The 17,988-nt window shown below is 33.5% G+C and overlaps 1 protein-coding gene across 3 annotated transcripts; it reads right to left on the reverse strand.

Moving 5' to 3' along the window:
• Positions 1–83: 83 nt before the first annotated feature.
• LOC146908525 (MADS-box protein SOC1-like) lies at positions 84–17,536 on the reverse strand. Of its 3 annotated transcripts, XM_085731110.1 has the most exons (9): positions 17,424–17,514; positions 17,216–17,316; positions 16,663–16,858; positions 6,633–6,714; positions 2,421–2,482; positions 2,213–2,312; positions 2,081–2,122; positions 591–632; positions 84–473 (listed from the first exon to the last, which is right to left on the reverse strand). In XM_085731110.1, the coding sequence occupies exons 3-9, from the start codon at positions 16,842–16,844 to the stop codon at positions 345–347; spliced, it is 639 nt and encodes a 212-aa protein (XP_085587236.1). In that variant the 5' UTR covers positions 16,845–16,858; positions 17,216–17,316; positions 17,424–17,514; the 3' UTR covers positions 84–344. The 3 variants fall into 3 exon arrangements, with proteins under 3 accessions (XP_085587236.1, XP_085587237.1, XP_085587235.1); XM_085731111.1 differs by lacking the exon at positions 17,216–17,316 and having other exon boundaries at positions 17,424–17,536; XM_085731109.1 differs by lacking the exon at positions 17,424–17,514 and having other exon boundaries at positions 17,216–17,415.
• Positions 17,537–17,988: the final 452 nt, after the last annotated feature.

Here is a 17,988-nt window from a genome sequence, read left to right on the forward strand (position 1 = left end):
TGCATTTATAGGGCCACTATGCAAAGAATTTCAAAAAAAGAAAAACATATTTTTTCAAGTATTTTCTAAATGATGCTTATAAATAGGGGTGGAGAAAGTATTATAGTGATATATAAACTACAATTGTGCCAATATATATCCGGTGCATCACATTGATCATCATACTCGTTATACATTAGAGACAATTTGGGTTTTTTCCCACTTACTTTATACTAGCATACATATAAGCAAAGGATTAAGGATATGTTGTTCTATTTATAAAAAATATAGGATGTATTGGCAAAATGTTCATTTAACTGCATTGGAATGTAAAACCAAACAAACACTACATAATTAGATTATCTTCAACAAGACCTGTGTAGTCCAATGAACAATTCAGTCACTACATCTGAGCTTGGACTGCTTTCAGCATAGGGTTGTTGATTTTCTCTTTGATGATCCTTTGTTGTTGGCTGTGGCTGTGGCTGTGGTGGCTACACACCATGTTGCATGGGACATTTTGTTAGTATTAGATTTCAAACTAATTAAAGAATTTCTAAAATAACAAGCAAAACAAATTCTAGAAAATAGCAACTATAGTTGATTTTTACCTGCTTAGCGAGCCTGGCATTTTCAGCAAGTAGGGTTTTTTCCTGAATTGTATTCAAAACATCGAAGTAATTAAGCATCAAGCACATTAGGTATTTTTATAGCACAAAAGTTTGAAAGAAAAATTAGTCATAAAACTTTCAGAATTTCAGATAACACAAGGGTTTCGGTTATACAGTTAGTCAAACAACTTACATATTAATTTGGAAAAAAAAAATAGTTGAAAGTAAATCAACCTACACCCCCTCACACAATTTAATTGCCAAAATACTAGGGTCACATTCAATTTTCAAAATCTGTTCTCTTCTCTACTCTCTTTTCAGACGTTACCTGAACTAAATTGCCGTACGTATCATTAACTGAGTTTACGTATGTGTAAGCAGTTAGTTTGCATATGTATACGTGAACTCATCATGTACAATTCATCCAGTTTATAGCATACGTACGTATCACCCAATTATGTACGTGAACTCATCATGTATACGTATGCGGAAATTGAGTTCACGTACATAACTGAATGATGCCTCTCTTTTCACCTAATTCACCCAATTAACTAAATGATGCCTCTCTTTTCAGTACATCTGTGAAACAGTTTATGTACGTATGCGGAAATTGAGTTCACATACGTGTAAGCAGTTAGTTTGTATATGTATACGTGTTTGCATATGTATACGTGAACTCATCATGTACAATTCATCCAGTTTATAGTATATATCCATGAACTTGTTTCACATACATACGTATATGACAACTGAGTTCATGTATGTTTAAACAAAATTAGTTTGCACATATGTACACGGAAACTGAGTTCACGTATGTTTAAGCAAAATTAGTTTGCATATGTATACGTGAATTCATCACGGACAATTCATCCAGTTTATAGTATATTTGTGAACTTGTTTCACATAGGTACGTATAGGGAAACTGAGTTCATGTATGTTTAAGCAAAATTAGTTTGCATATGTATAAGTGAACTCATCACGTACAATTCATCCAGTTTATAGTATATTTGTGAACTTGTTTCACATGTTCATGTATGTTTAAGCAATATTAGTTTGCACATATGTATACGGAAACTGAGTTCACGTATGTTTATGCAAAATTAGTTTGTATATGTTTACGTGAACTCATTTCACGTATAATTCATCCAGTCTCTACTCTCTAGTATATATGTGAACTTGTTTCACATACCTACATATATATATAAACTGAGTTAACGTTTATTCCTTCTACATAGAAAAAATGCAAATGCACAGAAACTCAAGGACTCTAAAAAACCGAGAATTTTCATAAATGAGAGAAAGAAGAAGAGAATGGAAAAAGAAGTGGATAAAGGAAATAGTGTACTTTGTAAATTGATATAAGGTTAGGAATATTTTCAAAAGTTATGTCGTTACCGATTCTAGTTTCTTATTACACTGGATATTCTACAAATTAAAGTGCAAGATGGGTTCAATATTGTACCACCTTGTCAACTATATGAACAACATACCTTTTCTTTTAGTTGGTCAATTTGATTCTTGTATGCCTGATTCTGAAAAACATAAAGTTCGGAGTCAAATATTTATTAAATTCAAAATATTAAAAGTAACTAACAAATTCAACAGGTTTGTGAAACCCTAACCTTTCTTGCTCGAACAACGCTCACACTCTTTTCCAACTGTTGTTCTATCTGTTGTAGTTCTTCCAAAGAGCATGATCCCAAACCTTCTCCCATGAGTTTCCTGAAGGATGAATAGTACACATACAATATATTTTTTTTTTGTTTATTATTGTCATGAATATATATATAAACTGTTTGTCAAGATGAATAGAAATTCAAGATGTTGAACCGTTTCGAAGCTTCAAGAAGCTCAATCTTCTTCATCAAACTTGCTGTTTCATGCTTCAAATTCTGTCATACATTAAGCAAATTCATTCAGCCTTTAAAGTTCTAATAAATGTCTGTCATAAGAAGTACAAAATTAAATAGAGATCAACGGAGTACCAATAGACCAAATTTAAATGAAAATTGTGAAAATGAAAATGATATTCCAAATTATTGCAATTTATGTTGGTTACTTGCTGTTTTTGAAGAAAAGGAGAAAATATGTTTTTTATCTAGTGAACTTAACTTGATTGGCCCATACACATAGGCATGGCAATGGGGCGGGGTGGGGATGGGTTTTGCCTTCCCCATCCCCATCCCCTACTCCCATATACTTACCCGTTACCCTATCCATACCCAACGAGGATGAGAAATTGAATCCCATCCCCGTCCCCAATAGGTTTGGGTATTCCCGCCCCATCCCCGTCCCCGCAGTGAATCAATTTTTTTAATGAAAAAAAAGAGTTTTTTTTAAGATTCAATGGTAATATTGTAGTGCATTATCCAAGAATTCGCGCTCATTTTAACATTTCCTTACCGAATAATTCGGCTGCTCCTTTAACCATCAATGAAAGTTCTTCTATCATGATAGTTATCAAACCAAATAACATGACATGTCATTATTAACCCCCTCAACAAAAACAAAAACATGACCTTTCTACATTCGAGTAGGGTTTGGGTATGGGTTCGGGGTGGGTACATATATCCCCGTCACCCGTCCCATACTCGTATTATGAAATCGGGGAAAACCCAAACCCAGTCAAATCGGGGAAAACCCGTCAAATTGGGGTTGGTTTGGGCGGGTACCCATGGGCTCAGGTTTTGTTGACATGCCTACATACACATTAGCATGCATAAGCTCAAGCAATTTTTTTGGATCTTGAACTCGACTCCTTTGAAAGTCTTGCCATGAACTGCTTTCCAAGTAAGAATCCTTCACATAGTTTACAAGTGTGGTTGATTGTAACATCATCACAAACAACTTTCATGATTGCAGACTGGCCCCAAACATCAACACGAGTCTTTTCAACACATTTTGTCCTCCCTCGCACGTTTTTCGGGAAACTTCATAGAAGGTCATCCATCCTAAAATTGCTCCAAGTAAAACACGCCTAACTATGAAGTTCTTATGGATTGGGCTACCAAGAAGAAGACGCATCTTGTTGGTATAGATTGTACAAAACAATTCTTATAAGCCTTCCTTCAACCATGTAGTCTCATACCTGCACAACCTCAGGATCCCTCTCATTCCGATGTTATTCAGTTTTGCCTAGAAGTTGCCAAGAGCCGCACATTGTCATGCATTGTGCACCGGTGTCCACTCCCTGTCCTCATCAGCCTCGGGCGTAAATGCCCACCATCTTCCGTTTGGTTCGTCCCCGAACCACATCGTCCTGGGAGAGGTCTGCTCTAATATCACTTGTAACATTTCAAACGACTTCAGAATTGCTAACCAACCCCACAAACCAATATAAGTCTTTTCAACGTGTTTTTCCCTCACTCGCACGCTTTTTGAGAAACTTTCCAGAAGACCACACATCCCAAAATTGATCCAAATCAATTACGCTTAACTGTTAAGTTCTTATGGATTAAGCTACCGAAAATAAGATGTGTCTTGTTGGTATAGGTAGTACCAAACAATTCTTATAATTCTTCCTTCAACCATGCAGTCTCATACCTTCACGGCCTCAGGATTCCTCTCGTTCTGATATGATTCGGTTTTGCCTAGAAGCTGTCCGGAGCCGTACACTGTCATGCATTGTAGACCAGAGACCATTCACCGTCCTCATCAGCCTCATACATTACATTGATAGAGGGCGGTCCTCTACTCATATTCCCCATTGATAACAAGCTTAAGTCTCTAAAGTTTAAGCGTCCAAATTGAAGATGTCAAATTCATAATGCATTAACGTAGCAAGATAATTTGAGACACTTTGCAGTATTACTTTGGATATTCAACAAGAACATCCTATTACTAAACAATGATATATTCGTGATGAGCTTATTTCTTCCATCTTTGCTAGAAACTTAAATATTTCATGTGAATATTTATAAAAAAATTTCTAAAAGTTGTCTCATACTCAATTTTTTTTCTCACATGTGGGACGTAGTAAAAGTTATGACTTCCATCTTTAAAATATTACCTTTATCCTTCAACAGAGTCAAGGAATCATTGTCACTTACTAATTCATCAAGATCCACAAAATGCCCCTTTTTCACATAGATGATTACTTACACCAGTGTCAAACAACAACAACAACCAAGCCTTATCCCACTAAGTGGGATCGGCTACATGGATCAAATGACGCCATAGTGTTCTATCATATACCATATTTGGATCCAACTCATTGACCTTTAAATCATTTCTAATGGTTTCTCTAATAGTTTTCATAGGTCTTCCTCTACCTCTTTTAACCTAACTCTCCTCCATTTGATCTACTCTTCTTACAACGGCATCTACGGGTCTTCTCTCTACATGTCCAAACCATCCAAGTCTATTTTCTACCAACTTTTCTACTATAGTTGCTACCCCCACTCTCTCTCTCTAATGGTGTCATTCCTAATCTTTATCCTGTCTAGTCTCACCACTCATCCAACACAGCATCCTCATCTCCGCTACACTTACTCGACTCTCGTGTTGGCTCTTACCGCCCAACACTCCGTACCATACAACATTGCCGGTCTGACTGTTGTCCGATAGAACTTTCCTTTCAACTTAAGTGGTACTTTCTTATAACACAAAACACTTGAGGCTCTTCATGAGTTTATCAGTGATCTCTTGCTTATTCTCCTCCTTCTACTCATAAGCTTGCACTAATCCTTGAAGTTGTTTTATTGTCATGGTTCACAACAATATGATCAAACTTGGGATCCAACATGTATATTATCTTCTCCATAATGACAACATCTTCTAACTTCTACCCATTCCTTTAATTCATTGAAACAACAATAACTCTTGAAAAATATTCAAAAATAGATTCTGAATCTTTCATATCCAAAGACTCAAATTCACCTCTTAGAGTTAGGAGACACCTTATTTACTATGCCTTCTCATGTCGAAGAGGTTTGAAGCTTCTCCCATCCCTCTCCTTAGCATATGTAGTATTTGAATCCAGTGCTTGGCCGGTGAGGAAGAGAGATTTTTTCCGTCTCTCAATTGAATCCATCAAAATATATCGTTGTGCTTGAGTTAATGAATCTTTATTGCCCTTTTTTGAACAATCGCCAAATCATCATGTGCTTCAAGATTAGCCTTCATTTTAATACTCCAATTATGATAGATTCTTCCATTTAAAAGTTGACTTGGAAGGATGTCGCTCCATTGCTTGTCATGACTATATAATGATTTTGTTTAAAACGAGAAGGTTATGGTTTGCTTTTGGGAAGAATAGAGGAGACAATGTTTGAGAGAACGTAACAACTTTTCCTTGAGAGACTCCTTTGGTTTATAGTTTACTTGCTTACTTTCATTCTTGGTTTACAAGTGAACATCTCTCCCCTTTTTATATGTTCCAAGAGAGAGTTTTATAAAACATCAAAAATATGATTCTTCATACTTTAAGTGAGAGTTACACGAACTTCTCTCAACTATTTGCTTTTAATAATATACCTCTTAACTACTCCCTCTTTGTTCCTAATCGTTGGTCATTTTAGGTTTGGGCACAAGAAATAAATTTTTTTACAAGTGTAGACAATTTTACCTTTAATTCATTTAGTAAAAGTAAAATTCATTTAATAAATGCTTTTGATTATTCATAAAGGTAAAAAGGAAAAATATTATTAATTGTATTAGGGCTCAAAAGGGGCTGAAGTTCAATGAAAAGTTAGGGCTTAAAAGGGACCACAAATGGAACTTGCTTTTTTATTTTTCCAAAAATACATGGAAAACTTTTTTTTTTTGAGCAAAATACATGGAAACTAAAATTATGAAGAAAAAGCATGTTTGATATTATAAAGCACTTGTTAGAATATACAGAGAAATGAGAATGACTCATTATTTTTTGGAAACTCGGTATTTGATCTTATAAATAGTATTATGATTATATCCTTTTTTTTTTTTTTAAGAAAGTATTATGATTATATCCTGATATTTTAATATATACCATTTCAATTCTAGATGATGAATAGGAATGTTGAACAATGAAAGATATTTATAGGGGTGCTAAAGAATAATTACCTGCATATTTTGTTCATCTGATCTTTGCATTGGTTGAGCACTCCTGGTATTCCTACGGTAGCGTTCAATTGTGTCCTGCATGCTGTTACATAATACCCAATATTACTACAATCAACTACTAATCCAAGATCCAAATAATAAGAATTTACTTAAAAAATAAAAAATATAAACAAATTAACAAAAAAGAAAATAATCGATGTCTTCCAAAGGTTGTTGCATATAAAAATGGCTATCTTAGTACTCCTTCTTTTCCACAATATAAAAATAGTTCATTTATGTAAAAAAAAACATGGTTAATTTTGTTAATTTTATGAACCCTTCATGAATGGTATGAGAAAAATAATTACACAAATTGAAAAAAAGTATATCACATATCTTTGAATTAACAATGTGATTTGCTTCAAGTGATTAATGAGCTTCAATTATCTCTCTTTCAAACAACGGATTATCATGAATAATTTTTTTTAAGAACTGAAGGTTGTATTAAGACAAAAAAAACGTATATATCCTTGAATTTCACCTTCAAATAACTTTATCCAGGGCCATTTTTGGGATATAATTCACACTTTGTCCATTTTAATCTATTTATTTTATTGATGATTATTAAAATATCATTCTTTTTTCTTTACAAAATATCAGCTATTTTTTAGAAAGGAAATGTTAACGAGTGCACCCGAGGTACTCTTTAAGCACTTTAAATAGTCTTGTTACGACCAAAAAATACATATATATCTTTGAATTTCCTCTTCAAATAACTTTATCCAGAGCCATTTTTGGGATATAATTCACACTTTGTCCATTTTAATCTATTTGTTTTATTGATGATTATTAAAATATCATTTTTTTTCTTTACAAAACATCAGCTTTTTTTAGAAATACTTCAGCTTTTCTTTATAAATATTTTTATTTTCTTGCAAATAATATAAAATATTTTCATTTTACTTTTTTTATATTTATAAATATATCTATATCAAATAGCAAAAACAATGTAAAAACCAATATTTTTCTTTAAGGTTAATTTTTTTTTTTAAAAAATAAAGAGAATATTTTATTAGACTTATACCCCACACAAGCACAAGATTTAAAAGTGACTCTTTGTTAACAATTATTGAGAAATAGAAGTAAAAATAACATTATTTGGGATAAAGTAGTTTATTATGGAAAATACAAGAAAATAAGAAAAAGAAAACATATGATATGTTTCATTATAGTTTAAAAAAAAGTAGGAATAGGTGTTTTAAAATATATATATATTTTTTTTAAGAAGTTAAAATGAAATTTATTCAAACGCAAAGAATCCTAGCTAGCACGAGAAATGCTAAGCTAGGAGACTTAAATAGCAACATACAAAGGAAAAGTGATTCGTATATACGCGCAACACTCAAACAAACACTCATACATTAAATAAAAACGTCTACAAACAAACCAAAAACACCCTCCACTGAGGGCCCCCGAAACCAATAAAAACAAAACACCAAAACCACAAAATCATCTCGCAAAACCAAAGTCTAAACGCCCTCCAAAATAACCACCAAACCTACTAACAACCCGTGCAACCACACCTTGCTTCTTTTCTGCAGTTGAGCGCAATTAAGCACAAGATCACCACCTAGAAAACACATTGCTCAATTCTTGAAACAAGCTACACCGTCTAACATCCATGTATTTGAAAAACCCCATCAACAACAAACTCATAAGAGAAATCCCACAAAAAACATAACCACCACTAGCCACCATAAGCACAACCACAAAAACCAGCAGCAGCAACACCATCAAAACTACCATTAACCACCACAAAAACCACCATTACTCCTCACTAAAAACCAGCACCAGTCACCACGAGCATCACCACCCCACACCACTATATCCACCACCAGCCACCACACTAACTTACACCTCCATTATTATTTGTTCTGAATATATATTCTTGTATCATACTTTTCGTAAAAAGAAAGCATAAAACAAAAGCACAACATACCAACCATATTCTCTCATCTCTAATTTTCAGTTATTCCTCATCATGGATATTTTTTATTTTTATGGTTTCTTTGAAAAAATTGATTTCAACTATGACATCATACACAATTCCACAAGCACCACAGATAGAAAATTTTCTAGGTTAACCCACTTGGGTTGGCCTGATGGTACTTGTTTGGGATCTAGGAGTGTGTGCAAGCCTTACAGTGAGGGTGGGTAGGTGGTAAGAGACCATAAATTTGTGAAACTGAGTTTGCTAGCAAGTGGAGGTGGTCCTAGAAGCAAAGTATGCTTTCGCAACCATATTATTCCCCCTCTTTGGAAGGGGTCAACCTTACTTATTATTATTCTATGCCATGGAAGAATATCTAATTTCTTTGTGTATTCTAATTTGAATTCTTAGTGGTTTATTGAATTTTTGGGGAAATCCATTAGAGATGGGGAATCTAGTCTCTTTTGGTGGTAGTTGTGTGATTAAGCTTCTCTCCTTTGAGTTAGTTCTTTCGTAGATTATTTTCTGTTTCAAGGTAGAGGAATATTAGGGTTTCTCATCTTTAGAGTTGGGTTGGATTGTTTAGGAATTAGGAGGATATGTTTATTTGTTTGAGAAGATCTTCTATCCCTTATTATTGACTCAATTTTCCATGATGTCCTTCTCGGTGAATGAAGATAGAAAGATGTTAAAAGTTCTCCACAAACAAGGTCTTCTAAGTCAAGTTGTCTTGCTCTCTTTTATAGACCAAGTTTTTTTTAGTCAGGATCACCTATTTGTCTTGGATAGATAGTGGAAGAGCTTTGATCTATCCAAAGTATATGCCTTTTATTGGCAACTTCTTATAGAGTTCCTAAGTGGAATAATCTATATCTTAGGAATGTAATTCTTGACATTGTAGACTCTGTGTTATATGTCTCGGAAATCAAGAGAAAATGATTTATTTGTTTGTTTTATGTGAGATTACCATCAATGTCTAGTATGTGATTTACCCATGGCTCCTGCATAGTAGTGTTGTCAAATAATCTCTTTCCTCATATATGTTCTGGACTGGCTAGAAGCCCACAAAAGTAAACCCCATTCAGACAAAGCCCAAGGAAACTTCATACACGGAGAAGGAGCATATGAAACCATGTGCGGATCACCACACAGGAGCACGCCTTGACTCAATGTCAACCGTCAAGATCATAACAAACAACCTCCTAAGATGGCACCACATCTTAGGGAGATTGTTAAACACCCTCTAGGCCAATATAAGGGTGACTCAGCATCACTGTCAAGGTACACTTCACCTTTACTACTTTCGCACATAACCACATCTTTCAGATACTGACTTGAGCGTTGAAGAGTTAATGTGCCTGCAGGCATTTTTCTCCTCCACCGTGAAGACTCGAACTTCCGCCACACTAGATCGCCATGAACAACCACTCAGATTCATCGAACTTCACCGGATCAATCAATTGGTGCTAGAAGGAGGGGATCGTTCATTGATTCCATGCAATTCAAACGATTCTCCATCGTAACCGTTTTCAGTTACGCACCCCTCAGTCGTAACCATTTTCGGTTACATATTCCTCCACCATAACAGTTCAATAGTCACCTCTTTGTTTTTGAAATTATGGTCGGGACTCGAAAGAGAAACATCAGGAGCAAGCCTTCCTCCACCGCAGGAGTGCGATTTGCGATTCAGACCTTGCAAGATCGTTCTATTCCAATTCTCACACTGGTGGGACAAGACGAGGACGACACCGATGGTTCTCCAACGATGGCGAACAATGTGATTTCTGAAGTGGCGTCCCCTCCTATGGTAGGACCAATGTTGTCTACTCCAAACGGAAATCGAAATCAAACGATTGAACAAAATCCTCCATCACCTCCTTTAGATTCATACACACTCTTAACGAATCTTGCCAGCCTCATCCAGCAGTAGAACGACGGATTGAGGCGGGTAGAGGAGAACCAAGAGAAGATTCCTAATGAGATCACTAAACAGCAAAACGTTACACCGACGGCGGTTGATTTCGCCATATCCTTTTTGCCAAGCCACAAAGAAAGAAGACTCAAACTTCCGTCACACCAGAGCACCATGAACAACCACTCATATTCATCAATCGTCACCGGACCGATCAATATATATATTTTTTCCTCTAGATTTTCTTCTTTTAGGGTCAAGGATAGGCAGTAAAATGGGATTGGCTTTGATTTGGCATATAGTTGTATGGGTTTTGTGGTGTCTAAGAAGTGAAGTTATTTTTCATAGTAAGGTGGTCGTTAGTGCATAAGCAATATATCTATTTTATAATGTGTGTAGATCTTATGGAGTGGGTATGCATAAATTAGCTAGGGTACCTCCTCTTTAGGTGTTATTGGTTTAGTATTTTTTTTCATCTAGTAGGAATACCTCATGTACATTAACTCTACCATACAAACTAGTGAAACAAATAACTTGCTAGGTGTGAATCTTGATGTTTCCAACGTTTATTATAAAATAAAATGTGTTTGTTCTTGTGTAAATAGCTAGGTCTCTTGGTGAGGGCATACCTGAAGATGTTGTCTACTTAGTAATATAGGTATGACAATTTTTGTGGTAAAGTTGTTTTAATTAACTGATTCCTAAAGACTATTCTTACTTTTTACCCCTCATTTTTTCAATTGCCGATAAAGTCTGGAAGCTAATGATTCATATCCTAATGAACTTCTAGTGGGTAGGGGGTTGAGTGGTGGTAGCAAAATCCTTTGGATAAAGTGCTCAGATATTCCCTATTTGTTTAATAAGAGTTTTCTTGGTATGTGGTGGAGGCAATTATTAGAAGAGAAATATGCTTTCAGGAGAGATCTTGATTGGATAGGTATGGAGGTGAAGTAGGCCTAAACTCTAAACTTGAGTTCTTTTTTATCTTTTAGGAATTAGTTGAGATGTTTAATATGAAAATTTAAGCAAAGTGGAAATGGAGATTTATTGTGGCCGGAGAAGTTTGTTGGTGTGATTTGTTGTCATCTAAATATGATTCTCTATGATATTTATTTTTCAAGGCAATGAAACAATATGCTCATCGTTCTCTACATATTTGTTCATTTGGTGGAGGGATCTCAAGATAATGGACTCCAAAGATTCAACAACTAAATTTAGGTTCTTCAATTTGATTTCTTGCTGAGTGGAGCTTGGTGATGTTCAGTAAATGGTTGGGGAACTTTTCGGGTAAAGATTTTTCCTTAGGACATCATGTAATGAGTTGTGGTTTATGAGGGGAGTCCGATGATCATCCACATTGGCCAAAAAACAATCATAGAAGTTAGATGACAAACACATGTTTACTTAAAATCTTAAGGCATTAGGTTTATGGATCCTTTCATTAATATATTGTTCAACACTCACTTTTCCGTCCAATGTGCGACTTCTAACTCACATAATAATCTCCCCTAAAATGTGAATTTATTCCACTCATTTGGTTATGCTCTTCATCAAGCGGGAAGCTTTTTCATCCACATGCATTTGCACATCCGTTGCGGCTGTATCAATAGGACACACCCCCTGGGCATCATTGTTATGATGACTTTCGACACAAGGAGATGATCCTTTTAGTAATTATCACCTCTAATACCACTATTTGGTCATGAGGAGAGTTCAAAGGATCATCCACATTAGGCAAAGAGAAACCACACAAATGAGATTGGACATCACATCTCTTAACCAAAAACATTAAGGCATTGTATGGGTCCCCTCACTTAACACTAATTTTTCATCCAATGTGGGACTTCCAACTTACGATGCTACACAACAATCTTCTCCTCAAGCGTGATTTAGATGTCCATATTACTTGGAAAAACAAAGGTTGAGAAACATATAATTTGAAGACTTGTAAAGATGTGTTGTCCAACTCGCTTGATGTGTGGCTATTCTTGGTCTAATGAGATGATATCCCGAGCATCCCCTATGATCCAACAATGGTATCAAATTCAATGGTTACTAAAGGAACCGACTCCTTGTGTCCAAAGCCTTCTGGAAAATGGTGGTCAATCGGCATGTCAACAACGTTTGTGCAAATGTATGTTGATTGAAAAAGCTTCTCCTTAAGAGGGAGCAATATATCCAGATGAATGGAAGAAATCACACTTGAGGGGGAGATTGTTGATTGTGTGTAGCAAGTGTGAGTTAGAAGTTCCACATTGGAATATTGGTTGGAAAAGTGAGTGTTGAACAATAAATAAGTGAGAGGACAAATATGTCAAATGTCTTAACACTTTAGATTAAGATGTGGTTACGTTACACCTATAAATAAGTCGTTAGCTGAGAATGGCAAATAACCGAACTTAGAATCAATCGATTTCCTTTTAGCCAAAGGAACGTTAGTCAAATAAAAAACAGAAAAGCCCAACTTCGTACTTACACATGTTGAGGAACAAAGTTCCTTCCTTGATATAATCGTTTAAAACACAAAGGGAAATGCAATTGAGAACTATTAGCTAATCACTCGTTTAAATTTTAAGTTGGATGTCACATTAACAAAATTGTTTGCTTATATAATAAAAGTTACACTCTAATTATTTTCACCACATAATAAGTTTCTCTTGAGATTTGTTTTTTCATAAATGTTTAATAAGTTTCTCTTGAGATTTGTTTTTTCATAAGTGTTTTCTCAAGTGGGAGCATCAAAGTGATAGAACATGGCTATGACTTATTGGGTTGGGCTGGGCTGGGCTGCTTCCTGCAATAAGTTGGCTTGCCTGCTCCAAGCTGAGAGTTTCAGCCATGGGACTAAGGCGAAATCTGGGTCTCTTGACTCCTAGACAAGAGGGCACTGCGTGAGGTTGGTTTCACAGAACAACGAATACCTCTGGCTCTTGATAGTGGAGGGATTGTCCACTAAGCTTGGTGAGCCTAGCCTTTGAACCATCATTTTAATAAAACTGATAAAAAAAAAAGTTTTCCTAAGACTTGAAATATCTTTTCATCATTTTATTTAAAATCAATTCTCAGGCATCGGAATTTTCACAATCAATTCAAGTACTAATAAAGACAAAAGGTTTGCCGCAAAACTTGAGAGCACACGTCAGACTGCAGAAGGAAGCCATACATACCAAACCTCATCATCGCGTCATGTTTTTGTTTTATGTAAAATAAATAAATTAGTTAGGCTTTGGCCCTTGTGAAAATTAATCTTTAAACATGATTATCAAACAATCTTTGTCATTGGTTGAAACTATTTGAACTTTAGTGACATGATTATGCTTCCTTGTACTCTTTCAATAATTTTTTTATTCTTTTCTTGATAAAACGCACAAACAAATTGCAAAAAAAAAGTCATACAAGTAGATATTAATATTCAAAATATGAATCAATTTCAGCCAGAAAAACAGTTATAGCAAGATCAAAACTAAACCGAAGCCAAACGTACAGTATAATGCATATTCTGACGGCGATCACTACAACATGCATGCAACGTAAAAGCAAAATAGTGTCATGCTATGCTTCAAGTATTGAGTCATATTCATTACACTTATTCTTACCCATGAAACAGTATAAGATCTCTATGTACTTCTTTTTTTCTTTTGAGTACGAGTTTTTTTTTTTTTTTTTTACCAATGAAAAGTTTAGGTGAGTTGAGCTTCGGAGGGAGACTCATCAAGGTTGTGTCAGACCTCAAGGTTTAAAGAGCATATGTAAACAGATCATCTGTCAAATAAGTTTTCACATCAGCAGCGGAAGCTAAACTCCTGATCTTGTAGGTGAGTCAACTTCTTATCGACTGATTCACCTTCATTGACTGAACATGAGATTACGTCAAATATGCTAGAGCGACTACCCACTTATATCGATCTTGTAGGTGAGTCAACTTCTTATCGACTGATTCAACCTTCATTGACTGAACAGGAGATTACGTCAAATTTGCTAGAGCGACTACCCACTTATATCAGTAAATATGGGTCATATACTTAACAATTTTAATCATACTTTTTTTATAAAAGAAAATATTTTTGCTCTCATAGGGAAAAGAAATGACATCTATAAGGTGTAACAGGTTAGTTTAATTCACTTTTTGGAAGAAAATAAATCTAAACCAATAAAAAGTTATTGTTTAGATTTGAATTTTATGATCTTTTGTCAGGAAACTCGAACCAAATCGATGAAGAATGAGTTGATTTGGTAGTAAATAGGACTATCTGATATGGAACCGACCCAAATGTGGACCTATAATTTAAATAAATTTAATAAATTAAATATTATTTTTTTTGGGGAAGTTAAATATTATTTTTGTTCATCATTTTTAATAATATTATAAAATATATTTTTTACTGAAAATAGTAAAGGTTTTCATTTTGATCACTTATAAGAGGTCCATATTAGACACACACAATAATAAGAGGTCCATATTAGATAACTCTTTTGAAACACTATTTTTATACTATTAAAACATGTACATAAGCTACAATGGAAAAAGGTAGTATATAATGATTGAAAAATATATGAACACAAGATAAAACGACCAATATAATGTGAACTAATAATAATATATAACTGTTTGGTTTGAGTCTCATGTGTTAAGTTTTGAATGATGTGAAACTTATATCCAAACCAATCGAAACCGGTTTTGATTGGTTTGGTTCGGTTTATAAACCAAACATATATATGAAGAAGAAGAAAAAAGAAACAAATTTAGTTGGTTTGAATTGAATATTCGGTTTAATGGAATCATTGGTTTAGTTCTTACTCCCTTAGACATCTCAATATATAGATAGTTATGCTTTTGATCTTGTTTTGAATGTAGTCAAGGCTGCACCACTACTCTCACATCGTACACTCATATTGATACTAGATATTTCCTATTATTATAATTAAATATAAACAAATAGTACTTTTTTTTTTGACACAATAAACAAATAGTACTTTAGACACTAATTAAATAACATGTTATAGTTTTGATCATAAGTAATGAAAAGTTTATTGTAATTGCTATAATAATAAGGAAAATATAATCTTAAGTCTTTAAGTTATATATCAGTTTTGTAGGTATTTGATTTTTAAACATTAACAAAATAATAATAATAATAATAATAATAATAATAATCATTTCATTGGTGGGAAGAGGATATACTACTGATGTAAAACCCTTTCTCTTACGTCTCTCATAACATATAATACACCTCTATATATAACCCACTACTCAAGAAATCAAGTACAACTCCTTTTCACTATATATTTTTGCTTATTAATGAGTATCAGGATTGGAAGGTCACCCCTTGATTAGATTCCAAACGTTGAAACCCTTAACCCCACCCTAGTAAAGAAATTAAGGCCGAAAAACTTCACTTGTTTACATCCCACTCGTTAAATGCGTCTATGAAGTTCGTAGTTATATTAGTTTTCAGAGTTTGATCTTTGAATTTTCTTCGTAAAATTTCTTTAGTGTCATTTAGTTAATCAACCGAACTACTTGAGACATATTCAATATTAGAGTTAAGATTTCAAATGATCGAACGTCAATATCATTGATATTGCGTAGCATAGTTAAATGTAACTGATACCACCTCAATCAATTAGAATATTGTATCAATTCTAAAAACATAAAAGTATAATGATATCACATACTTTTATAGTTTATGGCTAGGGTAAACTTGTATTATCCCTCTTAAAGTAATCAGGATTTTACAAAATATATTTAGTTGATATGATCTACACACCCCACTGTACTTTTGAGGTTACAGAAAAAGGTGAAAAATCATAACATCATGTAAACTCTTTCCTTCCTATCAAATCAACCACTGTGGTTAATTAATTATGATGAAAATCTTGAATATATTATACACTTATCTCTCTATTCCCTATTTTATATATTTATACACACATATGGTGCAAAAGCACCAATAAGTGTGCATGAAATTATTCTCTTAAAACAAATGATATAGCATGAAGAGGGAACTATAGCATATGCTATAGTTAAGATGCAATAATCATATATAATCATATATATAACTAATATATAAAATAAAATAAAATAAAAACAATTAATTTGTAACAGAGAAAAAAAATTAAAAAATAATTTAGGGTATTTAATTACTTACCAGGAGCTTGAAAATTCATAAAGTTTTCCTCTTGGAGAAAAGATGATAAGAGCAACTTCAGCATCACAGAGAACAGATAGCTCAAATGCTTTCTTCAGCAAACCATTTCTTCTTTTTGAGAATGTCACTTGTCTGCTTGTAGCATTCTCTATACGCTTCATTTGTGTCTTTCCTCTCACCATTTTGATTAATTTCTCTATCAACAAAATCACAAAACAAAAATCAAGAAAGAAAAAAAGCTAAGAAATTAATTAGAAAGTTAATGCTTTTAAAATCAATAAATATATGAGCTAGTTCATTACATGGTGTAAAATTGATTTTATTTTTTTTCCAAATCAAAGATGAAAAACATCAAAAGATAATTAAGAATCAAAGTTATCAAAAGTCAACAACCATTTGAAACTAAAATTATTTAAAACTTAAACTATAAATTAAAAACAAATCAAGAACACAGATTATCAAAGTAGCAATATAAATTATGGATCTAAATACAAATGAAATTATTTTCTTTTGTTTCTTATTTAGGAAAAAAAAAATGATTGTTGATTCTTACCTAACAGCAGCAGCAAAAACAAGTAAAGAAAATACTCAAGTAGTTGTTGAGAAGGGTTTTCTGATTTTACACACGAAATTGGCAAAAATCTGAGGTTGTGACTAGAAAAGGGCAGAAAGAAGGAGAAAGAGAAGCAATTAATAAGAGATTGAGATAAAGGAAGCACCCAAAAAGAGAGAAAAGAACTGCATAGCAGACACAGACTAACCTTTCCTTATTCAACCACCTATTATGCCTTTAGTTTCATTCAGCCCCACCATTTTAAGAAACTATTTTATGGTTTATACAATTTTCAAACCTCATCTTTTTTCTTGTTTTGGTAAAATCCAACCCCATGGGACCCAGATATGTATGTATAATTTTAGTTTAATAATAAAGGGATCTCGATTATTTAATTCATATTAACTAATTATAGTGGGTTTGTAAAAATAATAATAGTGAACCAATGTGATTTCCCAAAAGTTAAAAGAGCATAAATTTTATTAAATTTCGATGATTCATCGTGATTTCGACAAATTCATTAGGATACTAAACAAAGATTTCCATACAAATAAAATATGCTTGAAAGATTATTTATGTTGTTGTGTGTCGATACATTTTTTTTGTGGTTTCAATGTTTTGGATATATTTTAGTTTAACAAAAAATAAAGATACCATAAAGAGCGATATATATATATATATATATATATATATATATATATATATATATATATATATATATATATATATATATATACATGTGTGTGTGTGTGTCAATTCAAGATGTACCCATA

The sequence above is a fragment of the Medicago sativa genome, chromosome 7 (genome assembly GCF_051527215.1).
Source record: "Medicago sativa cultivar Bolivia chromosome 7, Bolivia_mono, whole genome shotgun sequence".
NCBI classification, from domain to species: Eukaryota; Viridiplantae; Streptophyta; class Magnoliopsida; order Fabales; family Fabaceae; genus Medicago; species Medicago sativa.

What these genes read in the sequence shown, in the direction of transcription:
- LOC146908525 (XM_085731111.1), bottom strand. Translation starts at nt 16,844, where the DNA reads ATGGTGAGAGGAAAGACACAAATGAAGCGTATAGAGAATGCTACAAGC. An exon ending in TATGAATTTTCAAGCTCCTG is followed by an intron (nt 6,715 to 16,662) that starts GTAAGTAATTAA and finishes ATTATGTAACAG; the next exon opens with CATGCAGGACACAATTGAAC. An exon ending in TTGACCAACTAAAAGAAAAG is followed by an intron (nt 633 to 2,080) that starts GTATGTTGTTCA and finishes AATACAATTCAG; the next exon opens with GAAAAAACCCTACTTGCTGA.